The sequence below is a fragment of the Monodon monoceros genome, unplaced genomic scaffold (genome assembly GCF_005190385.1).
Source record: "Monodon monoceros isolate NGI ecotype Baffin Bay Population unplaced genomic scaffold, NGI_Narwhal_1 Super_Scaffold_6, whole genome shotgun sequence".
NCBI classification, from domain to species: domain Eukaryota; kingdom Metazoa; phylum Chordata; class Mammalia; order Artiodactyla; family Monodontidae; genus Monodon; species Monodon monoceros.
This window is the reverse complement of record NW_021703783.1, coordinates 42,503,763-42,519,723: the sequence shown is the minus strand read 5'-3', so window position 1 is coordinate 42,519,723 and position 15,961 is coordinate 42,503,763. Positions and strand designations below refer to the sequence as shown.

Below are 15,961 nucleotides of genomic sequence, written 5' to 3'. Positions count from 1 at the left end.
TGGTCAGAATTTCTCTAGCACTAGAGATGCTGGCTCACAATGATGATTATGGTCAGTTTTGTTACCTTTATTCCAGGCAGTTGTGATGGTGGCGTGATTTGTCTTTTTTTCTGAGGGTTTAAAGATGAAGAATGAGTTAGTACCAGTAGCTAAATAGCACCTCAGTCTTAGTTTATTAAAGAAGAAATAAGGGGGCTTCCCTGGTGGCGCAGTGGTTGAGAGTCCGCCTGCCGATGCAGGGGACACGGGTTCATGCCCCGATCCGGGAAGATCCCACATGCCGCGGAGCGGCTGGGCCCGTGAGCCATGGTCGCTGAGCCTGTGCGTCCGGAGCCTGTGCTCCGCAACGGGAGAGGCCACAACAGTGAGAGGCCCGCGTACCACAAAAAAAAAAGAAGAAGAAGAAGAAATAAGGAGGCATTCATCTGTCAGTGTGTTTGTTTCTTTATTTAACCTCTTGACTGTACAGCTTTACCACTACAAAAAGCAGGGTAAAGATCCCACACTGTCATACCTGGTCTGATACTTGCTGCTTTATAAACTTCATCCTCAGTGGTAGAAGTTGAAACAATCCTCTTTTTGTAGTTTCTTTATGTTGTGGTCATTCATACTTTACAAATGATTTTGAAAGTTAGTACATACTCCACAGATAACAGTTTGCCTAGCCCAGGATCTTGTTCTTGGCATTCTGCTAATGAATCCAGGTCCCTTAGAACTGCATATCCTTGATGCAGGCTTCTGGAAATAACCTACTTCCTTGGGGGATGTGAATCTGCAAGAAGGTATGGTTAATAGTATGATTATCATGTAAATAATCTCCTGAGAACTTGCAAGTGTTAGCTAAGTACTTCTTGCTTCAAGTAGCTTTTTAATTTTGGCAGTATTCTCACTGAATCTTGGTGGCATTGACAAAATTCACTGAGTGCTTGAGTAATAGATGACTTCACAGAGATTATCTCATTTAGGCTAGTTATTATAGATTTTGTTCTTTGTTCCAACAAAACTACCAAAACCTGATGACTTCTTACAGGAACATTTAGCCAGTTAGCTTGATAGGACAGCACAGTGTAATGTCATTCAGCAAGTATTTTCTCCATGCTTTCAATGTACTGTGACTGAAAGTAGAAATTTTTATTGTTTTGTTTTGTGGGTTTTTTTTGGCCGCATCTCATGGCTTGCAGGATCTTTCCCAACCAGGAATTGAACCCAGGCCCTGGCAGTGAAAGCACCGAGTCCTAACCACTGGACCGCCAGGGAATTCCTGAATTTTTTTGTTATTAAAAGAAAAAACTTGGGGCCTTCCCTGGTGGCACAGTGGTTGAGAGTCCACCTGCCGATGCAGGGGACACAGGTTCGTGCTCTGGTCCGGGAAGATCACACATGCTGCGGAGCGGCTAGGCCCGTGAGCCATGGCCGCTGAGCCTGTGCGTCCGGAACCTGTGCTCCACAGCGGGAGAGGCCACAACAGTGAGAGTCCCGGGTATCGCAAAAAAAAAAAAGAAAGAAAGAAAAAGAAAAAACTTGGGAATTCCATGGCGGTCCACTGGTTAGCACTCCATGCTTCCCTTCCACTGCAGGGGGCACGAGTTTGATCCCTGGTCTGGGAACTAAGATCGCACAAGCCTCACAGCGTGGCCAAGAAAACCAAAAACTACTCAAACCCTGTCGCCCTCCCTAAAAGAAAATCCCTATGAGAAGATAAAATTGAGACATAAAAGTTGAGCACGCTATTAACATCACAAAAAGACAACCAGATATTATTATATGTTTCTCTTAATAAATGAACACAGCACTATTCATCAAAAAGTCTTGCTGGGCTTCCCTGGTTGGCGCAGTGGTTGAGAGTCCGCCTGCCGATGCAGGGGACACGGGTTCGTGCCCCAGTCCGGGAAGATCCCACATGCCGCGGAGCGGCTAGGCCCGTGAGCCATGGCCGCTGAGCCTGCGCGTCCAGAGTCTGTGCTCTGCAACGGGAGAGGCCACAACAGTGAGAGGCCCGCGTACCGCAAAAAAAAAAAGTCGTCTTGCTAAAGAAATTGAACATGAATCTGCTCAAACCTCTAGCTCTATCAGTCTGTCGGAAATACAGTGGATAGAGGGACATGTTAAATGACATCACAGGTATATAACTAGCAAAATCTAAACTGTGGGAAATTCTACAGGACAAATGATCTGATTTTCCACAAATAAACTGCAAAGTAAAAAAAGGACAGCATAAGAGGGAACTTAAATTAATTAAAAAGACTTCAGAGACATGTCATACAATTGCAATGTGGGCTATTTTCAGTGAAACAGACAAATGAGGGGGAGCTTTATAATAAATGAATGAGGTGGGGGGGGACTTGAATACTGAGTAGATAGTTAATGATATTGAAGAATTGTTAAATTCTTTTCAGTAGGATAATGGTTTTGTGATTTTGATTATGAAGGACCTTTATCTTTTAGAGATACATGCTTAAATACTTACATGTTATATATGATATCTGGGATTCACTCAAAATAATTTGGGAGATGAGAGGGGAAAGTAAGGATATAGATGAAACAAGCATGGCCATGAGTTAATAATTATTTAAGCTAGATGATGCTTATTAGCTGAGTGGGTAACCTTGTGCCCCAGTTTTTACAATGAAGGCTATGTTACCTTACAGGACTATTGTAAGAAAAGAAAAAAATGAAAATAATATATCTAGCACAGTACCTGTTATATAGTAAGTGCTTAAAAAATGGAAGCCTTTGTTCATAACCAACAATTGAATGCCACTGTTTGACCCTTGGCATATATGGTGAATTTTCTTTGAAAGATGGAACATAGAATTATTAAAAACCTAGTGTCGTAGCACATTCTTTGAATGCAATGTCATGTAGTGGAAAAGATCATGGTTAAACATATAAGGGTTCAAAATCTGACTTTGGCATTTAACTGAATGCTCTGAGCCTCAGTTCTCCTTTTAAAATGGAGGTCATTATATACTTTGTAGAATGGGAAAAAATTGGGAATAATGTTTTAATATACATGAGATAGTTTGTATAAATCCCTTAATGCGGTGCCTGGGTCATAACAGTTATTCAGTTAAATGGTCATTGTTGTTATACTCCATTTATAATCACCCAGCATAGAATCATCACTCCAAATAGCCCAGTCCATAGAGAACAAACACCATCCCTGCCTAATTCTTCCTTGTTGATAATTCCTCTTCTTTTTTTCTCCATTTTCCTCTTCTCCCCATCAGTTGATTTATGAAGACTGTATGGATCTGATTGCAAAGCTACCTTGTGTTGCAGCAAAGATCTACCGGAATCTCTATCGAGAGGGCAGCAGTATTGGGGCCATTGATTCTAAGCTGGACTGGTCCCACAATTTCACCAACATGTTAGGCTATACTGACGCTCAGTTCACGGAGCTCATGCGCTTGTACCTCACCATCCACAGGTGAGGGAGACCCAGCAACCATAGCCACCAGGTGCCTGGATTGGTGGTGAATATTAAGAAAAACTCCTTGGGACTTCCCTGGCAGTAGTAGTTAAGACTCTGCGCTTCCACTGCAGGGGGGCGTGGGTTCCATCCCTGGTCGGGGAATTAAGATCCTGTATGTCATGCAGCATGCCAAAAAAAACCCAAACTCCTTAACAGGTGGTAGGCAGCAAGGAGATGGAAACACAGCGTATGGGACGGTACAAGGCAAGAACGGGGTCTGGTAAAGAAGGTCAGGAGGTCTAGAAAAATTACCATAACCACGCTAAGAGTAAGATAGTGCTTCTGGCTAGGAAAAGGTACTAGCTGCTCACATTAGACAGGTCCTTTGGCTTTCCCGGAGCTCCCTCTTCTGGCCATTGCTGTTAAAGCTGCAGTGAGAGTCAGGGAGCTTGGTACGCAGGCCAGGCATCATCAAGCAGTAACCTCTCCAGCCCTGTGGATTAGTGAACAAAGGCTGATAATAAGATTGGGACATCTCTTACAAGAGCTTATGTATAAGTGACTAGCTATAGGCTGGTGTGAATCCATAGCTAGGCTAGTATGTGACAATAAGAGAACAGCAAGGACTGTGTTTCAATAATCTGCCCCTTTTTTCTCCTTTCTCTTGGCCTTGATTCTCCTTTCTTACTTCCCCACAGTGACCATGAGGGTGGCAATGTAAGTGCCCATACCAGCCACTTGGTGGGCAGTGCCCTTTCAGACCCCTACTTGTCCTTCGCAGCAGCCATGAATGGGCTGGCAGGGCCCCTGCATGGACTGGCAAATCAGGTAAGACTGTTCTTTTTCTTCTCCTGCTCCGTGTTTTTCTTACTCCCATGCTTTGTTTCTGATCCTGGCGTGCTCTCCTGGCATATGCATTGACACTCTTTTATTCTCCAAACCTTACCCACAGGAAGTACTTGTGTGGCTGACACAACTACAGAAGGAAGTTGGCAAAGATGTGTCAGATGAGAAGTTACGAGACTATATCTGGAACACACTCAACTCAGGACGGGTAAGCAGAGATGCTTAGCAACTAGGAAAGAAGCCAAGACTCAAGTTCTATAATTTGGAAGAATGAAGGAGAAAAGAATGAGATAACTCCCTGAATTAGAGGAGATTTTTTTCCCATTTGTCTACCCTAAAGAATGCAGAAAAGACAAAAATTTCTATCTGAGAATACAACTGGTTTTCCCCCCCTATCCTTTGCAGGTTGTCCCAGGCTATGGCCATGCAGTACTAAGGAAGACTGATCCACGATATACCTGTCAACGAGAGTTTGCTCTGAAACACCTGCCTCAGGACCCCATGTTTAAGCTGGTTGCTCAGCTGTACAAGATTGTGCCCAATGTCCTCCTAGAGCAGGGCAAGGCCAAGAATCCTTGGCCCAATGTAGATGCTCATAGTGGGGTACTGCTCCAGGTGAGTCCTCCTTTCCCTGCTTTCCTCTAATTTATACCAAACCTTACTGTTCTCTGCCATGCACAAAATCAACTGCCTAGTCAGAGCAAGGACTCTCACACCTCTTTCCTTACCCTTTTGTTAAAGTTGCCTATGGTGGGGGAGGTGTGGGCTAGAGGAAAGGGGTGCTTTCCTTTCAGAACCCAGTTGCTATACTTTTCCCAGTCGTTTCTATTTAAGACTAACTGGGTTAGGGTTTTTAATCAGTCTGGACTTGTACATGCCACTACCTGTGGGCCTTTAACAAAACTTTTTTCTCTTTTACCTTACAGTACTATGGCATGACGGAGATGAATTACTACACAGTCCTGTTTGGGGTATCACGGGCACTGGGTGTATTAGCACAGCTCATCTGGAGCCGAGCCCTAGGCTTCCCTCTAGAGAGGCCCAAGTCCATGAGCACAGACGGTCTGATGAGGTTTGTGGACTCTAAGTCAGGGTGAAACTGAAGACTGGGAGGAAACTAGCTACCAGAAAGTGAGGGATCTTAAAGAAAAAAAAAAGTATAATTTTGTTTCAGGGGGCTTCTAAAGACTTAAGATTAAATTGTATCTGAGGCACTGATGATAAGTTTGAGGTTAAGATATTAATTAAGATTTTAAAAGATGAAAAGTAACCCCTTTTTCCCTAACCAGCTCCTTTCCCCAGCCTGGTATGAGTTGCCCATCAACTATAGGATGACCAGGACTAATGCATGTGGTATGGGTTAGGTTTACCCGTGCCCCCACCCAATCTCCAGAGTAAGATCTTTCCCTAGGTCAAAGCTGGTTGCAGAGAATCTGCAGTCACTTCAGCAGAGCTTTTGGTTCTACTCTGCCCACCCCTTAATAGGCCAGCAAACCAGGACCCTGCCCCTTCTGTTTCCATAGGAATCATGTTGGATTGTCACCTGTACCAAGCCCCATTAACCTCTCCCACGCACACAGACACTTCCTAGCAAGACCGATTGGTTATGCTTTGGCTTTTTTTGTTTGTTTGTTTTTAATGATACCAGGTGATCGTAAAGGCCATGGTATTTGTTGTGACTGGCACCCAGTGTTTGATTTTTATTTCTCTTTTTTAAATTATCCCATTGAAATTAAGATCTGGGAGTGTTCTATTCCCTGTTACTTGAATATTCACCTCTTTCCAGATTTTCTATACCTGCTGCACCTCAAGCCAAGGTTGCTCTGGACCTTCCCCTCTTGGTCCCTACTAGAGACCTCTTTCAGCAGGTTGTATACAGCACTGTATGATATTGTGGTCTTTCCCATTATTTGGCTTTATCAGTGCTTAATATGAACTAAGCTTTTTACTTCTCTGGAACACAAGCCACTACCCTCTGACCTTTTTTCTTTCCCCTTTAATATGCTGTGGGCTATAGAACAGGGACTTGGGAATTACCAGCATGATATCTTCATGGCCTGATCCCAGGGGTACTAGCACCTCTTTCTGAACAGGGAAATGAGATTGGACATGGTCTCCTTTGAATATGAGGTACTGGGGCTGAGGGCATTAAAAATAGTAAACCTCCCTCCTCATCCCCTGCCACAAGCAAATATCCTTTTATTTATCAGGGTTCTTATCCTGCCCCTTCCCCAAGAGCTCACAGTACAGTGTTTGTTTTAGAAGCCCCATATGCACAGGTTTCCAGTGACTCAGAACGCTCTCCTGCCTTTTCTTTTCAAGAAAGGATTAAAAATACACTCCTGCTGTGCCCCCTTCCTCCCTCGCAATTCCTGCCTGTGTTTGTGTGGATCCCAAATCCCCAGAACCACGCTGTTGAGATGGATAATACTGTCTGTAAACCCCTGGGTAACTGTCAAGTTATGATGCAGACTTCAGGTTGTTCTGTATAAAATGCAAAATAAATGTTTTTATTAACAATGCTTGAGTCTATTAAATAAGGCCTGGGACAATCTCTATTATGAGGTAAGGATTCTGGCTAGCAAGATCCTGGACTTAGTGGGTTATGTTATCCTGTGCATCTTTTTTATCTTGAGGTAGGTTTGGCATTCATTTACCCTAATCAGAAGACAGGTTCCCTGTGAGATTTCCAAAGGAGACTGCTGTCTGTCTTCTGTAGCTGAGACGTCACAACTGCTTATGTGACTAATCCAAGGAAGCTGGTCCAGCCCATTGGGTGAAAGGAACAAACTATACCAAGGGCAGTTAAGGTAGAACTACTGACTCAGGATCTGAGCCTCTAGAGGGCTCTGGTACTTCGTGAAATGCCAGTTCTTTGCAGATTCCCTTAAGGATCCCCCAGAATAAGAGGTGGTCTGGAGGGCATCAGTTATATGGAAGGTCTGAGACCAAATTACTCTGTCCTGAGACTCCTGCTGCAACTGACCTTCTGAAAAAGTCTATAAATAGGCAAGGGAGTGGGTACTAGGTCCTGGCTTGTAGAATGTGCTACTATAGTTAGCAGGGACACTGTGTCCAGGAGGACTTCTTGCACCTTCACTCCCGTAGGGAAGGAAGCCATGACTTTCTACTACTCTACTATATCTGCATTATTCCCCTGGGAAGCAATATATAAAAGCCAAATTCATACTGTCACAATTAATTTATTGAAATTTTATAAAAACTCAGGCCAAGTGGAAGAATAAGGTACAACCCAAGAGTATAACTGTTCAGTGCTCTTTTGCTCCTTTCCCCCTGTGGCAATGATGGGGAGAAAGCCCCTTGCTCTCCACTAGCCAGGCAGCATGGAAATATTCTTAAAGTGAGGTCATACAGATTTCAACCAGATCTCAGGCATCTCCTGAGGGGCTGAGGGCATTAAAAATAGTAAACCTCCCTCCTCATCCCCTGCCATAAGCAAATATCCCTTTATTTATCAGGGTTCTTATCCTGTCCCTTCCCCAAGAGCAGGCAAAGTTACTGACTACCCAGTAGCTCTGTGTCAGAGAAGGGAATTCAATTTATTCAATCCTAAGAAAAGTTGCTGTCTTCCCCTGGTCAGACACTAAAGCACCTTGACAAGAGCTCAGAGACAACCATACAGTCCTGATTATAATTCAGTGTGAGAAGGTTGCAGGCATCAGGCATATGGGCTCTCAAGATGAGCCTGACCCTTTCCTAAGCATACTTTCCTTTCCATACTTCCATACCACTTTCCATACTAAGCATTCCTTTCCATACTTCCCTGCCTTTTCTTTCCCCCAGCATTTCCAGCCAGCTTAGAGCCCAGTTTGAGTGGGAGAACAGTATTATGAACATAGACTCTTCTCTCAGATTGGAGCAGGAGCTAAATGAAATAAATAAATAAGAGAATTGGGTGAGGAGGGAGAGGAGAGGTGAGGCTAGGGAACAATCCTTTGCCTCAAGTTTGGTGCACCTCATGGAACATCAGTTCACGGGGGATGGCTGTTTCTGGACCAAACTTGGTTGCTGCCCGGCGCTCGAAGGCAGTGACATTCCGTTTGACAACCTCATCAAAAAACATGGTGGCCAGCTGGGAGTGCAGCAGAGAACGAAATTCAAAGGAAATCTGGGAATGGGTAAGAAACAGAAACTCTTCAAGACCACGTTGGATAGTCCCTGGCCAAATGCAAGGATACTATTCAGTGCCTTTTCCTCCCGCTCCAGTTCATTAGATCCCCTCAAAGGCCCTGGGACTGAGTATAAAGTACAAGTTTGATACAAGCTCAGACCTGTGAAGAGTGTCATTGACTTGTGAAATAACTGTCACAGTACCTCAGCTCAGCCCCCCACAACCCAATTGTAGCCCTGTGCTATACAGCCCCCTGACTCACCCAGAAGTCCACAGTGCAAGTTCGGGGATAGGCAGGAATACCAGGACTGAACCGCCAAATGGTCTCTAAGTGGTTGAAGAGCTTGCCGTCGGTGCAAACAGCCTAGAATAGGACAATCAGGTAGTTAAACAATATTATGATGGAATTAAACCTGTATCAGGTATAGGAGGCTATAAGAAGGAATTGAAAGCCATTTTCCTCTCCTAATATTTTATTAGGGAAATATTTGGCACGTGGAGATAAAAATTCATTACAAGGAAAGCCACAATAGCCTTTAAACGTAAAAATGCCAGAGAACACAACTTCCTGATCAATCCCTCCCAGACAGGCCTCACCTTGACCATGTGAGGTTTGACCATGGAAACAGCAGAAGTATAACGTTCCACAACAGGTGGAAAGCCAACCTCCAACTGGGCCTTCAGGTGACCTTTGCGGCTGTATACCACCAAAGACTTCTTACACCAGGGCACAAACTCACGATACTCCTGGACATTGGCTACCACCTCGTACATCTCCTGCATTGAGTACCTAGGGGAAGGAATCAGAGAGAGGCCAAGGAACTGCCAGATGGGTGACGTTCCTCCTTGCCCTAGGCACCCTCCCCCCATGCCCACTAATCATGCACCTTCAGGAACTAGAGATGCCAAATAAGCCTGGATAAATGACTTTGCAAAAGCAAATGTGCAGATCTCCATGACGTTAGTGTTACCTTAAGTTTTGCAGTTTACAGAGTGCTTTTGCCTTTACTATTTTGATGCTAAGACCATCTGGGGAGAACAGAGGTCGATTTTACTGATGATTCACAAAAGGACTCAAATCCCAGCTCTACGACAGTGTGGCCCTAGGTAAATTATTACTGTCTCCGTATCTCCTCTGTGAACCATAGGTAATAGTAATTGATTCGTAAGTTTGTTGAAAGGATCAAATGAGAAAATCTACGGTAAAACACCTAAGCAGCCTAACTGCTAGCAGTAGTAAGTGCTCAGTAAAGTGTTAACTCATATTGTGCTCAGAGTACCTAAAGTCAGGTCAGCAGAGAAATAATATCCTGTTGTCTTATGTTATTGTCCAACTCTAGTCACGTTTCACAATGCACATGCACAGCAACCAGGAAGGGGGGAATTAAGGTTGGAAGGCCGGCAGAGGAGGATAAAGGATCAGTAATATAGCTGGGAAGCATGGGACGGCCAGGGATCTTGCCCACTATGGCTACCCTTATGTTCCAGCCTGTACATGCTTTTTGTTTGGCGAGAAAGTGAATGTGGAGGGCTGCTGGACAGGAGGGGATGCTCACCCCATGATCCTACGCTCTGAGTAAGCCTTTCGCTTGTTGGTGAAGGGGGCAGCAAAGCCCATGAAGGAACGGCTGGGAGGTAAGCCAGCCTCAGCCGCCAAGACCTGGGCAGCCCGGGGCAAGAAGAGGCTGCAGGAGATCAGAAATCTAAGGCCAAAAGGAAAGGAGAGACACGTTACGATTCTTTCCTTGTGTTCCTCAACCATTCCCAGGTGAAGCGGAAGAGGGGCGCATCCCAGAGGAATGTCGTCCAAACAAGCTTTTCGCCTAGCACCTGCTGCAGCCCGCCAGGCTCCCTTGGCCAGGCAGTCACGAGTGCGAAAGGTCGAGGGCGGCGGAGGACAGTGCCGGGGGAGGAGTTGGGGAAAAGCGGGACGCATGTGATGTGCCAGGTGCCTTTGACTGGAGGCTACCCTACTGCTGAAAGCGAGGACTCTCAGGAAGCATCACGGTCCCCGGGACTCCGCCAAGCCCCCTGTTGCCAGGACACCCGCGACGGGCAAGAAGTGGTTGGGCACCCACCTCGAGGACTTTGCCTCGCGAATAACTTGCAGAAGCATTCCCTAAAGCTCTACATTAGACCCCAAGGTATGACCGTAGCCGCCCTCCCGCCGTGCCTGCACCCAGAGCTGCAACTTCGGGGTCCTGGGCGACCCCTTTAGCTCCAGCCCCGACGTCCGCATCTCCCTCTCACCTCATTGGTCCCGGCGGTCGCGGAGGGACCGGGGGTGGGGCCGGGCGCAGCGAGAGGCCGCTGCAGCCCCTGGCCGCCGCGCGCGTCCCGGCCGGGAGTCGCCGCGCGCCTGCCGAGGCCATGCGCGCTGCCCTCCCTTGCCCTCTCGGCTCTGATACCAGCTGCGCACTCCTCACTCCAGAGGAAGAGCGGAGGTTAGCGGCAGCCGGGCGGGTTCAGGGCCCCCGAGCGCAGGGGCGGCGTTGGGCGGTAGCTCCTCTCCCTCTGTTCCTGCCCGGGCGGCCGGGTAGCCTAGAACTGAAGCCGCTACCACTGCTCCCGCAGCTCCCAGTACCCCCACGTCACGCCGTTGCCATGGCTCGGAACCTGGAGAGGGGGGAAGGGAGGGGACCACGCGGCCTGTCGGGAGATGTAGTTTCACCCCTCTGGCGAGAAAGGGCGATGGAGGGGGTGTTTGAGAAGCTGCAGAGATGGCTCCGTGGAGCGAGCTCACCAGGCAAGCTACTTGCCGAGTCTGTGGTCACGGACCTGGTACATAAGCACAGAAGCGACTTCTTGGTCATGTCAACAACATATGCCCATATGCCGCTGGTCTTCTGAACGTCTGTCTTAGAGACTTTACTATATTCTGCCTTGTTTATAGTTAGAAGTTCCATTCATCTTTATAGCACATAGTACCTAGTGCTGTGCTTTGCATCTTTGAGAAAGGAAATTAATGTTCCAAGATCTGGGCTAAGACTTTGCATAGTTTTCCCTTTTAATATTTATAGAAAGAAGTCGGGGTGAGAAGAACCAGACTGACTTTTATGGTAGAGAACCATCTTTGCCTGGAAAAGTGTGCACTTGATAGAGGTGAGACCTCATGGGCAGGAACCTGAACCCAGGCAAGGAAATGTCACTACACTGCTTTCAATCATGATACAAGGAGAAAAAAAGTGCCCTTGATAAAAGTGGGGAGAACAGAAGAGAGAGAGAGAGAAGAGAGAGAAATCAGCAATCAGAGACTGGATCTAGGTGGGTACAAGAGCTCTTGAAATTCTCCCACAGTGGAGTAAAGGAAGGACATTTTAAGAATGGTGGCGTCTGCTGTTGCATTTAAAGATGTTTTTGTTAGTACAGTGCAAAGCCCCTCCTCTGCTTTAGTCTTTAGAGCATAAGTCTTCAGTCATGCTCTCCACATTCAGGAAAGTTTTATCTGAGTAGTGTTGTGGGGGTTAGGGTGGGAGGACGAAATAATTAGACTGTTGCCTTTAGGGTCTAATTGGTAGGGAAGAGAGAGATCTTGTCCAGAAACAGGGGCCTGAAAACAGATGTAAACCTTCCAACTCTTCCCACTCCTTGAGATTGGCATTCATTTGCAGAATTCCACTGGATATGGATTGATTTTTAAAGTTTGAGCCCATTTTGGGACTTCCCTGGTGGCCCAGTGGGTAAGACTCAGCTGCGCTCCTAATGCAGGGGGCCCGGGTTCAATCCCTGGTCGGGGAACTAGGTCCCACGTGCATGCTGCTACTAAGGGTCCACATGTTGCAACTAAGAAGTCTGCATGCTGCAGCTAAGACCTGGCGCAGCCAAAATAAACAAACAAATTAATAAATAAAGTGTGAGCCCATATTTTCTGGATTTCAAGGAGCAAAACCCTCCCTTGAACTCTGGTTTACATTTGACATTTTGTAAGGAAGGCATTTCAATCCTTATGTTAAATTATTTATACATGAAGTCCCAAATTGGGGAATGACCTCACTTCTTTTTCTCTTTTAACATTTCTTCTTTTTCCCTCAGAACCCTCCCCCCAACAAGATACAGTATCTCCTTCCAGTTCGAAGACGATAATTGGGAGCCACTCTCAGAAGGGCATATGATCTTGAGGGACAGGTTTACTCTTTCCAACCCCACTCTCTTGTCCAGCCTCTCTGACTAAGTGCTTACACATGTGAGACAGCTGCTTAGAGTGAGCAGTAAGGATCTGACCGGATAAAAGACAGACATTAACTGGGATACATAACTGAACTGTGACCTCATTAACACTATGCCTTAACCGAGTTAACTGCTGCAGAATCTCCAAGGTACAATAGGCCTGCCAAGCCAGTTTGCTTGTTGTCCCCCGCCTACTAATTAGATTAGGTAATTATTGCCATTTAAGCTTTTCCTAGTTCATTCCCTGTATTTGAAACAACCAATTTCCTGCCATTTCTCTATCATTCTACATCGATAACTTCCTTCAAGTACTGACTCAAAACACACCTCCTCCAGGAAGACCCTCTTGACTGAACCCATCTCTCGACATTATTCTGAACACATAATGCCGCATAAAGTAGCATGAATCCTATATTCTCTAGTTGTTTCATGTGCATGTGTATGTTCTCCTAGGTTATAAACTCCACAAAAATAGACACTATTACTTTTTTTTTTTTTTTTTTTTTTTTTGCGGTACGCAGGCCTCTCACTGTTGTGGCCTCTCCCGTTGCGGAGCACAGGCTCCGGACGCGCAGGCTCAGCGGCTATGGCTCACACGCCCAGCCGCTCCGCGGCATGTGGGATCTTCCCGGACCGGGGCATGAACCCGTGTCCCCTGCATCGGCAGGCGGACTCTCAACCACTGCGCCACCAGGGAAGCCCCTATTACTTTTTTTTAACCTACCATTATATATGTATATATATATATATTTTTTTTCTTTTTCTTTTTTTGGCTGCACCTCGTGGCTTGTGGGCTCTTAGTTCCCGCCCTTGGCAGTGAAAGCACAGAGTCCCAACCACTGGACTACCAGGGAATTCCCGACACCATTACTTCTAAGTTTCTACCTCCAAACCAGTTAGTATAGGGCTGAATACAATGGTGAATCCTCAGTAGACATTTGTTAGAAGAATGAAAACTGAGGCTTAAAGACAGGCAGGCATCTGCCTAGAGTTATCCAAATATGAATTCAGTAGTGGAATCCAGAAGGACTATTTGCATAAGAGGGCTCTGCCACCACTTCCGGCCTCCTCCTCCCCCACACCGTGCATCTCCCTGAGCCCTGGAAGTAACTGTGTTACCTATATCATATCCCTTCTTTCCCTCCTGGGAAATCCTCTTTCTGTGCTCTGAATAATATTAAAAATAACTCTTCTAGCCCTTCTTCCTCCTTCCAGCTGCCCAGAGAACCCGGCTGGCAAACTTCCTTGTTCACCTCCACTCAGGAGCCAGAACCAGGCATGTGTCCCCAGCTCAACCCCTGACTCCAATTCCGCAGGTTACCAAAAGCTATTTTGGGCATTGGAGGCCATGTGTTCCCCTTCTCCCCATCCTCTGGACCATATACTAGCTTAGCCCTTCCTGGAAGGTCCATCATACCCACTAGCCAAGTCAGCATATCCCAACACCCATATCCATCAGATCCCCAACTACCTTCAGTTTCTACTTCTTCAGCCTCATCTTCATCATCATCATCAAACATTGTGTCTGTTCCCATGTGCTCCTCTGCTTGAGCATCCTTTTTTTTTTTTTTTTTTTCCCATAGAAAACAAAACCAATAGGGGGCTTCCCTGGTGTTGCAGTGGTTAAGAATCTGCCTGCCGATGCAGGGGACACGGACGGGTTCGAGCCCTGGTACTGGAAGATCCCACATGCCGCGGAGCAACTAAGCCCGTGGGCCACAACTACTGAGCCTGCACTCTAGAGCCTGTGAACCACAACTACTGAAGCCTGCGCACCTAGAGCCCGTGCTCCGCAACAAGAGAAGCCACCAAGATGAGAAGCCTGCGCACCGCAACGAAGAGTAGCCCCCGCTCTCCACAACTAGAGAAAAGCCCGCACTCAGCAATGAAGACCCGATGCAGCCAAAAATAAATAAATAAATTTATAAAAAACACAAAAATCAAAAAACCAATATACAGTTCTGTGTTGGAGGACTCTGCCTAACAAGGAGTTTAAAATTCCTTCTGGAACATTGGACTCCTGTATGTCAAAGATGTAAGGTGAAATGAACAACAAAGACGTGCAATTTAAACCTGATTGTGACTACAACACAGAGAATATAGCCAGTATTTTATAATAACTATAAATGAAGTATAACCTTTAAAAATGTGAATCACTGTTGTACATCTGTAACATATAATGTTGTACATCAACTATATCTCAATTAAAAAAAGTTAAAAAACAAAACCCAAAAAGAGCAACCTGACTGTGATAGTGTAAGTATGGAAGTGATAAGGCGACCTAACAAAAGGGAAAGAACTGTTAACCAGGGAAGACTTCCTGGAAGAGGTAAGTTTTCAGAAAAACTGTGTATTTTATTTTCAAAATGGTAAAAATTCAAAAAATTTACACGTATATAGTGATAGGTAATTTTTCCTCTCATTCCTTATTCCCTGTTCCCCAGTTTCTCTCTCCAAGAAAAACCACTGACACTTGTCTTGTGTATCTTTCCAGGGATCAAGATCCTGAAGGTAATGAGGGGCATAGATTGTCGAGAGCAAAGGAGGGGGCTTTTATACCTCTGCCTTGACAGGGGGCCATCCTGCTATGCTCTTTCCTAAATGTGTTCCTTTCTTAGAACGCATATATTGAGTTGCTGAGCTCTGAACAGGACCCTGAATCACCCTGTATAAACTGTACCAATTTTTCAATATCCACTTTTCTTCTCTCTTTTTCCCTTTTTGGGATGGGATGAACTCCATCCAGATCTTACCTGGCTGGCCGCTCTCTGGCCTCTCCAATGGAGGAGGGGAAGCATCCCGACCATTTTCGGGGGAGAAACCCGATTGAGCCTTTTGAAGTGTAGCCACCCTACCACCTTAACCTGGCAATGGAGTAATTAGGCAATCGAAAAGCCCGCTTCTGTTGGCCTTGGAGCCCTCCTTCAACCGCCAGCTAGCCTGTCCTCTCTGTGGGGTTTTTCTGCAGCTAAGAGTCCTTGTTTTTTTGTTTTGCTTTTTTTCTCCGCAGCTTGGCACTTTTGCTCTTTCCTTTCTACCCAACTCTTGTCACTGCCAGTGGAGATACGCGCCTTCCCTCCCCTGGGGCTATTGCCATATATAACCCCCAGATCTCCACGCCCTGCTTCCCCAAGTCTTTGGGGATTCTGAGGTGTGTAATCGTGGACGGGAGGCGTTAGCTCGGAGGAGGCATTTTGGGCTGGGTGAGATCGGGCCAGCCATTTGGTCCTCAGGTTGCAAGGCACCGCAGCAGGGCCGCGGCCTGAGTTGCCGCTAGGGTTTTGTGGAGAATCCCCCGGGTCGCCAGACTGGAGCGGAGAGCACGGCGCCGCTGGCCTGGGGAGCCGGGTAACCAGCGGCCGAGGTTGGGGTCACCCGAGCCGCTGGGACCGCCAGGGCGG

The 15,961-nt window shown here is 46.3% G+C and overlaps 2 protein-coding genes across 4 annotated transcripts in view; one reads left to right on the top strand and one right to left on the bottom strand.

Annotated features, from left to right (window-relative positions):
- CS (citrate synthase) overlaps positions 1–6,781 on the top strand; it is a 28,472-nt gene extending 21,691 nt beyond the window's left edge. The window contains exons 7-11 of the mRNA XM_029205341.1: positions 3,231–3,430; positions 4,114–4,243; positions 4,368–4,469; positions 4,667–4,876; positions 5,188–6,781. Coding sequence (XP_029061174.1) covers positions 3,231–3,430; positions 4,114–4,243; positions 4,368–4,469; positions 4,667–4,876; positions 5,188–5,358 — 813 coding nt within the window. The 3' untranslated portion in view covers positions 5,359–6,781. The remainder of the gene's footprint in view (positions 1–3,230; positions 3,431–4,113; positions 4,244–4,367; positions 4,470–4,666; positions 4,877–5,187) is intronic.
- COQ10A (coenzyme Q10A) lies at positions 384–10,876 on the bottom strand. 3 transcript variants are annotated; one of them, XM_029205342.1, is made up of 7 exons: positions 10,644–10,876; positions 9,950–10,096; positions 8,991–9,183; positions 8,656–8,757; positions 8,238–8,390; positions 3,787–3,908; positions 384–772 (listed from the first exon to the last, which is right to left on the bottom strand). In XM_029205342.1, the coding sequence occupies exons 1-7, from the start codon at positions 10,763–10,765 to the stop codon at positions 613–615; spliced, it is 999 nt and encodes a 332-aa protein (XP_029061175.1). In that variant the 5' UTR covers positions 10,766–10,876; the 3' UTR covers positions 384–612. The 3 variants fall into 3 exon arrangements, with proteins under 3 accessions (XP_029061175.1, XP_029061176.1, XP_029061177.1); XM_029205343.1 differs by lacking the exon at positions 384–772 and having other exon boundaries at positions 3,474–3,908; XM_029205344.1 differs by lacking the exons at positions 384–772; positions 3,787–3,908 and having other exon boundaries at positions 7,457–8,390; positions 10,644–10,765.
- Positions 10,877–15,961: the final 5,085 nt, after the last annotated feature.

Bases quoted from the DNA above. Each gene is read 5' to 3' on its own strand.
- COQ10A (XM_029205342.1), bottom strand. From the start codon at position 10,765: ATGGCCTCGGCAGGCGCGCGGCGACTCCCGGCCGGGACGCGCGCGGCG. The intron at 3,909-8,237 runs GTGCACCAAACT...ACTAATCCACAG, and splicing joins GTGAACTGATGTTCCATGAG to GGCTGGAGAGGTTACTGCTT. The intron at 773-3,786 runs GTGAGCAGCTAG...ACCTTCTTGCAG, and splicing joins AGCCAAAGGACCTGTCTAAT to ATTCACATCCCCCAAGGAAG.